Below are 12,637 nucleotides of genomic sequence, written 5' to 3'. Positions count from 1 at the left end.
ACACCCTAGACCCACTCCAATTTGCTTACCGCCCAAATAGGTCCACAGACGATGCAATCTCGACCACACTGCACACTGCCCTAACCCATCTGGACAAGAGGAATACCTATGTGAGAATGCTGTTCATCGACTACAGCTCGGCATTTAACACCATAGTGCCCTCCAAGCTCGTCATCAAGCTCGAGACCCTGGGTCTTGACCCCGCCCTGTGCAACTGGGTACTGGACTTCCTGACGGGCCGCCCCCAGGTGGTGAGGGTAGGCAACAACATTTCCACCCCGCTGATCCTCAACACTGGGGCCCCACAAGGGTGCGTTCTGAGCCCTCCTGTACTCCCTGTTCACCCACGACTGCGTGGCCACGCACGCCTCCAACTCAATCATCAAGTTTGCGGACGACACAACAGTGGTAGGCTTGATTACCAACAATGACGAGACGGCCTACAGGGAGGAGGTGAGGGCCCTCGGAGTGTGGTGTCAGGAAAATAACCTCACACTCAACGTCAACAAAACTAAGGAGATGATTGTGGACTTCAGGAAACAGCAGAGGGAACACCCCCCTATCCACATTGATGGAACAGTAGTGGAGAGGGTAGTAAGTTAAGTTCCTCGGCGTACACATCACAGACAAACTGAATTGGTCCACCCACACAGACCGCATTGTGAAGAAGGCGCAGCAGCGCCTCTTCAACCTCAGGAGGCTGAAGAAATTTGGCTTGTCACCAAAAGCACTCACAAACTTCTACAGATGCACAATCGAGAGCATCCTGTCGGGCTGTATCACCGCCTGCTACGGCAACTGCTCCGCCCACAACCGTAAGGCTCTCCAGAGGGTAGTGAGGTCTGCACAACGCATCACCGGGGCAAACTACCTGCCCTCCAGGACACCTACACCACCCGATGTCACAGGAAGGCCATAAAGATCATCAAGGACAACAACCACCCGAGCCACTGCCTGTTCACCCCGCTATCATCCAGAAGGGGAGGTCAGTACAGGTGCATCAAAGCTGGGACCGAGAGACTGAAAAACAGCTTCTATCTCAAGGCCATCAGACTGTTAAACAGCCACCACTAACATTGAGTGGCTGCTGCCAACACACTGACTCAACTCCAGCCACTTTAATAATGGGAATTGATGGGAAATGATGGGAAATATATCACTAGCCACTTTAAACAATGCTACCTAATATAATGTTTACATACCCTACATTATTCATCTCATATGTATATGTATATACTGTACTCAATATCATCTACTGCATCTTTATGTAATACATGTATCACTAGCCACTTTAACTATGCCACTTTGTTTACGTACTCATCTCAAATGTATATACTGCACTCAATACCATCTACTGTATCTTGCCTATGCCGCTCTGTACCATCACTCATTCATATATCTTTATGTACATATTCTTTATCCCCTTACACTTGTGTCTATAAGGTAGTAGTTTTGGAATTGTTAGCTAGATTACTTGTTGGTTATTACTGCATTGTCGGAACTAGAAGCACAAGCATTTCGCTACACTCGCATTAACATCTGCTAACCATGTGTATGTGACAAATAAAATTTGATTTGATTTGACCTGGCTATCAGCGGAGCCTTGTCTGACAGTGAAACAGGTCATTCAGACTCATTTACTGCCTTTAAAAAAAATAGCTGATATGGCTGACTTGCTTAAACAAATGTGGTTTCTAATGACAATTAAAATGTAGAAACTATGGCATATGGGGACGACAAGCGGATAAGAGGCAAACTGTAATTTCAATTAAGACAATGAGCGAGCTAGGACAGACGTAACATTAGTCAATATAACTATTTGTTTAGCACTTTTGAAATGTACAGCGACAGAATTCAGAACATGAACCGTTCTGACAGTGCTCTCCCTGTACACCAAGTTAGAACTGTAGGATAAATAAAGGGGGCAAATAAGCAGACAATAAAAGCTCTTACAATATTCAATGATTACATTTCTCTAAAACAGGTTATGGGCTACAGTAGAACAGTAGGTGAAATTAAGAGGTGTAAATAGACCAAATTACTAGAGTGAGGCACATGGGCTACTAATATCACAACATACACTTAGTATTACTTTCTTAGCTACAGTAAACATACCTCCCTGGCATCATTTTTTACATCATTTTTGGTTTTTTTGAACTCAGTCCTCTGAGTTAAGAGTTGTTTTGAGCATGGCAAATTTCATTGACCATGGCCAATGTTGAATGTTTATCATTTTAAACTTGTCTAATGTTTATGTCCAATGGCCGTCTAATGTTCCAACCTTTGGCCGATGACCGATATACATTTTATCTATAATTTCTCTTCATATTACAAGGATTAAAAATGATTTGTCAGTAGACTTGATTCATGATGATGACTGCTAGCTAAGATTGTGAAATTATGATGTTGACATGATCAATCCAATCAAAGCTACTGTAGATATAACGTGATTTGACGTCATTTTATCTGTGGTCAATGACCTTGAGCCTTCTTGAATGGTCACTTCTATGGCAGCAGCCGAAGGGCTAGAATTTTCAATGTCTTCTCTGACACTTGGCAGTGATGTAAAGTTCCCATGAGTGACAGAACACTGAGCCAATCAAAGCACATCATTCCATATTTTCTGCTGGCTTGCCCCACCACCACAGAAAGCGCTGAGCTATGCAGAAACACCTACATTTTGGAGCTGACTTACTCAAGAAAACCAAAAAAGAGGCCATGTTTATATGTGGCTTTATTCAGTCAATGATATATATTATTTGACATTGTTTGCAAACTGATGTGGGACATGTATTAATGCCAAAATAACATGCAAAACAGGCATGATGTTTAGATTAGGAATACAATTTCTTTACATCCATTTATGGATAATTAAAAATGTAAACCTAAATATTTAAAAAGTGCCCTTTTTAAGGTTGGTGATTTTTAGACAATATAGTCTACGAGAACATCACATTTCCAGAGTGGGCTCTCTACTGCTCTAGCACTGCATGTGGCAGCAAATCACCAAATTGGACTTTATTCTTATAGTAGCCTAGACCAGTGGTTCCCAACCTTTTTTGCTTACTGTACCACCAACTGAATTTTGCTCTGCCCGGAGTACCGCTGAAGTGCCCATCATGTGCATTTTACCAGTAAGCTTATGGTCTCAAGTACCCCATGTGGATAGGCCAAGTACCCCCAGGTCCTAGTACCCCTGGTTGGGAACCACTGGCCTAGGCTATACGGCCAGCAGTCTGTGAATGTATGCCTTTTCAGTTTGTTTAAGAACTGCCAATACACTCATACATACAAGTCGAAGAAATACTACTGTTGAAGATGTGCTACTTTTAAATGGAGATGTTGTCATGGGTCTGCCCACTTTCCATCTCTAGCCTATAGTTAACCAGGTTCAGACCCATATCATGAACAGAGTTCCAAAGCAGGGTCAAATAACTTGGAATGACCCAAAACACTGAAGGGATAGCCAGGTAAGTCTGGCTATTCACCTGTATAACTACAAGCCAGGCCTGGGCAAAGGCCGGCCCGGGCGCCATATGCAGCCCAAGACCTGGTTCAATACAGCCCGCGGAATCATGCACAGATCACATAAAGAATTTGTGATAGAAATTGCATTATTCATCAGGAGATGCTCTGTAAATGTGTTCTGAAAATGAGCCATGTTGTGGATACAGTCACTAAAGTGATACATTTCATAAGAGCAAAATCTTTAAACCACAGACTGTCTCCACAGACTGTCTCTGTCTCACTGTTGGAAGAGACAGAGTTGGGTCATGCAGATCTCCCCTACCACACAAATGTGAGATGGCTGAGTTTGGGAAGGTGCTTAAAAGGGTGTGGGACCTGAAGTTAGAGATTGCTGAGTTTTTACAAATGAAAGGAAAATATGTGGATTTCCCTCAACTGCAAGATAAAGAATGGTTGGCCGATTTTGCCTTCAGCGTGGACATCATGGCCCTCATGAATGAACTGATTTCCAAACTACAAGGGAAGAGTCTTTTTCACATCAGATTTACATCCTTGTCAAAGCCTTCAAAGGAAAATGACTCCTCCTGACCCGCCAAGTAGAAGCCAACAATCTCACCCACCTTCCGACGCTACTAGTCTGTTCCTCATCAGATGACCAGTCGTTTTGAGGATTTCAACGTGTTGGAAAATGACATGCTGTTGGTTTCCTCTCCTTTCACCTTCAATGTGGATAACGCTCCCACTGACCTGCAACTTGAGCGTATCGATCTTCAGTCTGATGCAGTGATTGGAGAACTATTCAGAACAATGTCACCGACAAGATTCTATGCATCACTCGATGAACAAAACTTTCCAAAGATAGGAGTCATGCTCAGAAGGTGTTTGTACTGTTTGGGTCAACCTATGTATGTGAACAGACATTTTCAGTGATGAATTATAACAAGTCAAGGCACAGATCATCTCTCATTGACTCTCACCTCTCAGCAATCCTGCGCATAGCGACGTCAGAAACTATACCTGACTTCACTGCTATACCTGCCCAGAGATTTCACACCTCACACTGATTGAGTAGTTTAAATGTAATGTTGAGCTCTCTCTCTGTCTTGTGTTTTTGTGCATACCCGTTAACAAGAGTTCCTTCCGTGGTGTTGAATGCACAGTGTACTTTTCCCTCCATGTAGTTCATTGCATGTTTAATAATGAAAATGCCTACCAAAAGGAGAACATGGATGTGTTTAATTTCTGTGCATGTTAAAAAAGTAAAATAAGTAGCATATCTGGATGTGATTTACAGTAGATATATCTGTCAACACAGTCATACACATGATGTATAATCCTGTAATATCATTCTAATGGCAAAAATATATTCTAATGTGGTCCTCCATTGCAAATAATTGCCCAGGTCTGCTGTAAACCATACATCCTTCCATTTGTACTGCATTAATGCCCTACATATCTACCATATACATCAGCTTTAGGATACCAATATTATGACGTGTGAAAAACTTTTTCAAGCGATCAATATCCTACTGATAAAATATGCATCGCCAAAATGAGGGGGCACCTGGATTTGAACCGGGGACCTCTTGATCTGCAGTCAAATGCTCTACCACTGAGCTATACCCCCGTTAACCATAAATCTTCACATTGAACAGTTTTTGTAGTCTACACCACAATTGTCTATGGTGTTCTGATAGTAATGGTGTTTTATGAGGAAAGGCAGCAAAAACGAAAATATTTCTAAACACATCTACCAGCACGGAAAATCTCAGATATGTTACAATGTAAATGCGTGGCAATGTAAATCGCGTCCATGACACCAAAGGAGCATGTTCTCAATTTAACACTTGGTCGATCAAACCATTCTATGCGTTTGTCTAATTCCCCACAACATAATAGGGGGTAACACAATTCTGGTTTCTATATTTGTGTATTTATGCATGTAGCCTATTATGTACGTTTTTAATGGGGGTGGGGGTCATTTTTGTCATTTTCTTCTCCAATAATGGTTAACACATGGCATCATTGTTCTCTGACTGAGCTTGTTTTTATTTCTTTGATGGTTATTTGCCTAGCTACTAGTACATGTTGAAACTACTGCAACGCCCTCGAACTTGGCACACTCATCCAGGATTGCAACTTCAGTAGGTCTCCCCCTAAACTACAAGTTGCGAATGACTTGAATACCATAACCATACTTGTGCCAATGTTGTTTATAACAGCAAATACAATACACATCTGCTGTACTCCTTATAAGGTTATTACGGAGAAAATAGTCTGCTTGACGGTTCTACATCATTACAGCGGTACCGCCTTCCCTCTCCGCTCTCCGAAAATAAGCCTCTCCCTCTCGCCTCACGACCGAGTTTTCGTTTAATCAATTTCGTGAACGCGCGCGCCTAGTAAGAATTGTGCGCTGTCAAAAAACGGACTATTGGAATTTAGAATATCTGCCGATTTAACTGACGCTATTTTGGATAGGTTCGCTTCAATAGGTCTACACCAGAATATTAATTTCATTGCGTCCCGTTATTTCTGAAAGAGGATTTTCCCTTTCGCCATGAATCCGTTATGTGGAAGATGCAGTAAAATGGTTTACCCCACGGAAAAAGTGAATTGTCTAGACAAGGTAAGGCATGATTCGGGCGCAATTTGTCCTACGCATATTCACAGAATATAATCAACTATATTGAGGGAGTTGGCTATCTTCTTTGTGCAAGCGCATTTTGGGTGCATGGGTGGCTGCTGATAGAAGGGAAAAAAACAATGAATGATAAATGATCTAGTTGCACTAAGAGTTCACAAGTTTTGCTGTGTCAATGATAGCCTACATTCTGCCAATGTTTGTTTACATTATGCTTAGTCTTTTGGGAAATGTACAATGGATGGGCTAGCCTATAATAACATTGTCTGATGTGGGTAGTATTGCTTATCTATCCAGCTCTGGCTAAATGTATCCAGTCCATATATAATAATACAATTTACTCCATGTTACATTTTAATCCCCTGTTTGGGAGCTGATTCATGTTGTAATAGGCTGTAACATGCAATTACAACTGCAAGGTGTGCATGAGGGGCTAGATATACATTCTCCTCTTTACATGACCAGTGAATTGGAAGCTCAACAAATCTCTATGTCCCTCTCTACATCCACAACATGGTGTTAATAACCCTGGTATTGTGAACAGTATGAACATAATGTTGTTGTTGTGTGTGTGTGTGTGTGTGTGTGTGTGTGTGTGTGTGTGTGTGTGTGTGTGTGTGTGTGTGTGTGTGTGTGTGTGTGTGTGTGTGTGTGTGTGTGTGTGTGTGTGTGTGTGTGTGTGTGTGTGTGTGTGTGTGTGTGTGTGTGTGTGTGTAGCTCATTGTATTTGTCATAGCCCTGCCCAAGAGCATATCATGTCTATTTTCAAACACTTGTGGTTTGTGTATCTACCAGATATGATTTTTGGCTATTGTTATTCTCTCTCTCTGTGTGTGCGTGTGTGTGTGTGTGTGTGTGCGCGTGCGTGCGTGCGTGTGAAATCTGGAACGTTGAAAGCACAAAAATCCCTCCAAATATATTTTACACTTGCTTTACGGATTTCTTCTGAATCAAGTCTGAAAACTCAATTTCCCATGTCACCCCACTCCGAGTCCACACGGGTCAGGAGGATATGGTGGTTTTGTGAGTCATGGAACGGTGGTGCAGCTGTGCTTTAATGTTAGAAGAATGGAATTTTCCCATGCTGTCATTGTAGATTACATTTAATTTGCCATTACACTTGGATTTGCTTTTCCCATGGGACAAACATTCCAACAGTCATAGATTTAGTCATACTCGAGTCGTGACACTAGTCCTAAATCATGTAATTGAGCTATTTACCCTCATATTCCCCCTCTCTCCCTGCTCCCTGTCTCCTTCCATCTCTCTACCCCGTCCTTCCATCTTTCTCTCTCTCCACCCGTCCATATCTCTCCCTCCATCTCTTTCTCTCCATCATTCTTCACAGTACTGGCATAAAGGATGTTTCAGCTGCGAGGTGTGCAAATTGACCCTTAACATGAAGAATTACCAAGGCTTCGACAAGAAACCCTACTGCAGTATGTGAGTATATCACACAGCATACCATTGATATTATCGTCCATGTTTGTATCTGTCTGGCAGGCACTGCAAGCACGTTGTATGGTGTGCTAGGTACTTTTCATTTGAATTTCCGTTCATGCAGGCAGGCAGGCAGACAGACAATGATCCCTCCAACTACACTACAATGTGCTACGGGAATGACAAGACAGTAGGGCTATTGTCATGTCATTGAAAAGGTGATATAGAGAAGTGGGACTAGGCAGACAGACAGACGGGCGAAGGGAGGGAGGAACAGAGACAGAGACAGAGACAGAGACAAATCTGTCAGTTGTCTGGCAAGTCTTACATTTTCTCCCACACTCCCCTATGGGGACTAGATCAAATAAACCCAGAAAGGATTGTGCACAGGATGTATGACAGGGTGCAGTTGGCAAACTGACAAACACACACAGACATGCTGCGTGTCCATCTGTGTGTGTGTGTGTGTACTCACAGTAGTGTGTGTGTGGTGGGATTAACTGCTAATCCAGGATGTATTTTACCTGTGTGCACACACCCTTCTCCAGATGGGGGCATTATAGGAGGGCCTTCTTAACATAGATTACCTTAGCTTCAACCACCCAAGTTTAGTTTGGTCAGTGCTCTGGAAAGGCCCAAAAATTCCACTGAAAATCAATTGACAGTGGCAAAAAAAAAGCCCAAATTGAAAGAAATGTACATTCTTACCCTGCATATGCCTCTTCACATCCTGCTCTAATATCTCTTCTCTTTGGCTCTTTGTTGCAGGCACTACCCGAAGAGCTCCTTCACCTCCGTGATTGACACCCCAGAGAACCTGCGACTCAAACAGCAGAGCATGTTGAACAGCCAGGTTAGAACACTGATACTACTTAACTCTAAGGGCCTGTTTCCTAGACAAAGAGTCAACCTAGTCCTGGACTAAAACGCACAAAGTACTTTCAATGCAGATTGTCCATTGAAAAAGGGGTTTTGTTTGTGGTCCAGGACACTATCTGTGTGAAACTTGCCTATCTGTGTGTATATACCCATATCATTTATTTATTTATTTTACCTTTATTTAACTAGGCAAGTCAGTGAAGAACAAATTATTTTTTACAATGGCGGCCTACCTCCACGGCCAAACCCTCTCCTACCCAGATGACGCTGGGCCAATTGTGCGCCGCCTTACGGGACTCCCGATCACGGCCAGTTGTGACACAGCCTGGAAACAAACCAGGGTCTGTAGTGACGCCTCTAGCACTGCTATACAGTGCCTTAGACCGCTGTGCCTGGTATAAGCGTTTATAAGAGTGCAAAGGCCCTCAAATCAACATCTAGGGCCTCTTTAACCAAATTGAAGTTGAAACCAATTTATTTTAGGCTGGGAATCAAAGACAACCCAGATTCACGTTCCTGTGCCCAGAGATAGACTTCTAAATCCTGCCTGCATTAGACCTTACCTTGCAGGGCTCACACCCACTTGGTGTCGTACTGTAACCTCTCTCTAACCTTTTTTCCTCCTGTCATTGCTACCCAGTTACCATAGTAATCTTTCTTTAATCCTGTGGCATGACCTCTTCTATCTTCCTTTTCCTCTCTCTATCTCCATCTCTTACTCCGTCACTCAGTAAGACAGATTGAACCCAACTCTCTACCCCGCTGTCATGACAATTGGATTCCTTCTACAACTGATGAATCCTTCTTTACCCTCCTTAGAAACTAACACACACTCACATATACACACACTTTGCATGGCCCAATTTGAACTCACATATTAGTAATGAGGCCATGGAAACACACACGCACACACAAACACATACTTTATCTATCCAGCAATTACCAACATGGGCACTGCAGACACCCTACTGCAAAAGGTTACCAACTTAGGGGTCGAGATAAAGTTTCCTGGGGGGTTTCCGGAGCCTTACGTGATTTGAGGGGTAAAAAAAATGATCCTTATTAAATAAACCAATGTATAATGATGAATATCTCTGCAATGCTTTAGGCTAGAAACAACCAACCATAAACTGCATAAGAAAGACACGATCCTGTTGCACATAGGGATATCCTCGGTTTGACATTCAGAGGCTGAGCTACAACCTTCAGTTGTCACAAATATTTGTTGCCATCAATTGAGCTATTCACTTTCTGAAAATGACACAAAACCATAAAGCATTTTGCTACTTTGATAGTCCACGGTGCTCTGAATAAGAGGTTAAAATGGCTTATAATGCAGTATTACATATTGGTAGGGAGATAACCTCAAATGAGCGAGACTTGATTTTTCCCATCATTATTATCATGAAATAGCATACACAACAATAGATGTCATGCTAAACTACGTAAAATTGACGGAAATTTGCTTTAAATTAGCAAACATGTCCTAGTGCTTCAAGGAATTTCTCAAATGTAAAGTATAGTTGCGAACCCCTGTAAAAAGGTTGGGAACCCCTGTGGGGCCAATGTGATCATGGAGTCACATGCATTTAAAAATAAAAAATAAAATGCAATCTTTATTTAACTAGTCAAGTCAGTTAAGAACAAATTCTTATTTTACAATGACAGCCACTGTATATGCACACTCTCATGTGGCAATGAACCAAAACTCACACACTGGCTTTCCTTCCCTATTCATACCTCTGATGCAATGCGACTAGATTAAGCAAATGACTGTACCGACTGTACAAAACATTATGAACACCTGCTCTTTCAATGACAGACTGACCAAGTGAATCGAGCTGAAAGCTGTGATCCCTTATTGATGTCACCTGTTAAATCCACTTCAATCCGTGTAGATGAAGGGGAGGAGACAGGCAATAGAATGATTTCTAAGCTTTGAGACAGTTGAGACATGGATTGTGTATGTGTGCCATTCAGAGGGTGAATGGGCAAGACAAAATATTTAAGTGCCTTTGTGCAGGGGATGGTAGTAGGTGCCAGGTCCAACGGTTTGTGTCAAGAGCTGCTGAGAACTGAAGAGCTGCTGGGCTTTTCATGCTCAACAGTTTCCGTGTGTATCAAGAATGGTTACCCATCAAAGGGACATCCAGCCAACTTGACACAACTGTGGGAAGCATTGGAGTCAACATGGGCAAGCAAACCTGTGGAACACTTTCAACACCTTGTAGAGTCCGTGCCTGACGAATTGCGGCTGTTCTGAGGGCAAAAAGGGGGGGGGGGGATTGTTCTTAATGTTTTGTACACTCATTGTACATTACCATGAACAAAGATGATCCAATCCAAGATGAACAATCCAATACAGAATCTCATGTGCATAATAACTCATAATCCTTTATGCATGTAGTAATAGCTTAAAGTGTCTTATGCATAGCTAATAAGGCTCTGTGGATGTGTTTATAATGCATTATGAAGAAGGTATTCATAAGAAGTGTTACCTATAACTCTTCCCTAAAACAATAGTCATGGATAAGGCTGGTCTTATCTTTTCACTTGTTGTATGACATCACATGTTATGTATGTTTCTGACATATGTACCAAGATGATTAAATAAACCTAAACCTATTACTAGCCACGCTGATACCAGTAAAGCCTACCCACAGTCACAAAATGGTAGTCAAACGTGAATCAAATATTTGACTGAGGCTTTAAGGTCAAGGTGTGTTTTTAGGTTAGCAGCCACTATGCACACACAGCTGTACAGTATGTTTAGTGTTAGCGGAAATATTAAGTGGGCAGAGTTACATGCAATTCTTCCCACTACCATAGATGTTAAAGGTCCAATGCAGCTGTTTTTGTATCAATATCAAATCCATTTTTGGGTGACAATTAAGTACCTTACTGGGTTGTTATCAATTCAAATCATCAAAAAGAAACAAAAATAGCTTCTTACCAAAGAGCAATTTCTCAAGCAACAATTTTGCTAGGACTGTCTGGAGGTGGGGAGCTGAAAACTGAAAACTGAAAACAACCTGTTATTGGCAAAGAGGTTTTGAACCAGATCCTATTAATTTACTGATTCCTAATCCAATGTTTGGAACTATCTGTCTTATTGGTCTATTAACTAATTTTTGAAGACACCAGGCAGGCCAAAACTCCATCCCACCAAAACAGACAGAACTTTCACGCGGCCTTTTCAAACAGCTCTTACACTAAAGGGGCATTATCATCCTTTTCACAATTTCACAGTATTATTCCAACCACATAGTGTGGAAATATATATATAAAACACAGGAACATTTAGTTTTTGACTGCACTGGGCCTTTAATGACAGTAGATACAGCCATATCTCAAAGATTAGCAATTCACATTTAAGTGAAAAAAAATACCTTGTCTGTCAATTTGGTAAAACTTTTAAGGGAAGGTTTGACAAAAGGGAAATGTTAATGTAATGTTAAACAATATTAATGTTTAGTAACTTCTTAGAATCTTCCTATTGTAGGAGGGTACTTTCTGTAAACACTGTATGGTCCTTTCCCCCTCACGCTCACTCACACAAGCAAGGCCTTTTTATTGTTCATAAAGCATAACCATAAAAGTCAATGCACCCCTGCTCTCCCTCACCGAGAAAGCATATTCCTCATAGCATAGCAAGCACATGACTCACATCTCTGTGTGTGTGTGTGTGTGTGTGTGTGTGTGTGTGTGTGTGTGTGTGTGTGTGTGTGTGTGTGTGTGTGTGTGTGTGTGTGTGTGTGTGTGTATGTGTGTGTGGCAAGGAGGAGTTCTCTCTTCTCTGCTATGGGTTGTTGTTAATGACTTTAGTACTTGTGGCTCCCAGCAGTTGGAGGCTTTAAAATTACGGGGGGTGTCTGTGGATCCGAATTCTTTGGAACCTTCTTCCTGACAGCTAAAAGTTCGAAGCTTCTCTGCATGTGCCAAATTCTCCACTATAAGCACAGTTTCTGCTCTACTTGTTCGGGGTGCCTAGAACAGGCTACTCTGGTGAATCTCAGTGAGGAATGGAGAATGGTGCTATTAGGTAGGGCTGTTGCGGTGAGTCAAAATTCCATGTGACCGTTGAGTCACGGTAATCTCCTTTTATGAACACCGGACATGCTTTGATAGTCCACAACTTGCTAACTAACATCAGGTCCTAATGGCCTGGTACTCAGGGCTCTATTGTCCCTCTAACCACTCTGACAT

At 42.0% G+C, this 12,637-nt stretch overlaps 1 protein-coding gene and 1 non-coding gene across 2 annotated transcripts in view; one reads left to right on the top strand and one right to left on the bottom strand.

Annotated features, from left to right (window-relative positions):
* Positions 1 to 5,023: 5,023 nt before the first annotated feature.
* On the bottom strand, positions 5,024 to 5,095 carry trnac-gca. The gene has a single exon. It is a non-coding gene; the product is annotated as a tRNA-Cys (tRNA).
* A 709-nt stretch (positions 5,096 to 5,804) lies between these two features.
* LOC112223813 (LIM and SH3 domain protein 1) overlaps positions 5,805 to 12,637 on the top strand; it is a 45,579-nt gene continuing 38,746 nt past the window's right edge. The window contains exons 1-3 of the mRNA XM_024387049.2: positions 5,805 to 6,097; positions 7,461 to 7,555; positions 8,321 to 8,405. Of these exons, the coding sequence (XP_024242817.1) occupies positions 6,029 to 6,097; positions 7,461 to 7,555; positions 8,321 to 8,405 (249 nt within the window). The 5' untranslated portion in view covers positions 5,805 to 6,028. The remainder of the gene's footprint in view (positions 6,098 to 7,460; positions 7,556 to 8,320; positions 8,406 to 12,637) is intronic.

Source organism: Oncorhynchus tshawytscha, linkage group LG24 (assembly GCF_018296145.1).
Source record: "Oncorhynchus tshawytscha isolate Ot180627B linkage group LG24, Otsh_v2.0, whole genome shotgun sequence".
Taxonomy (NCBI): domain Eukaryota; kingdom Metazoa; phylum Chordata; class Actinopteri; order Salmoniformes; family Salmonidae; genus Oncorhynchus; species Oncorhynchus tshawytscha.
Note: the sequence above shows the minus strand (reverse complement) of the source record. Positions and strands in the feature narration are given on the sequence as shown.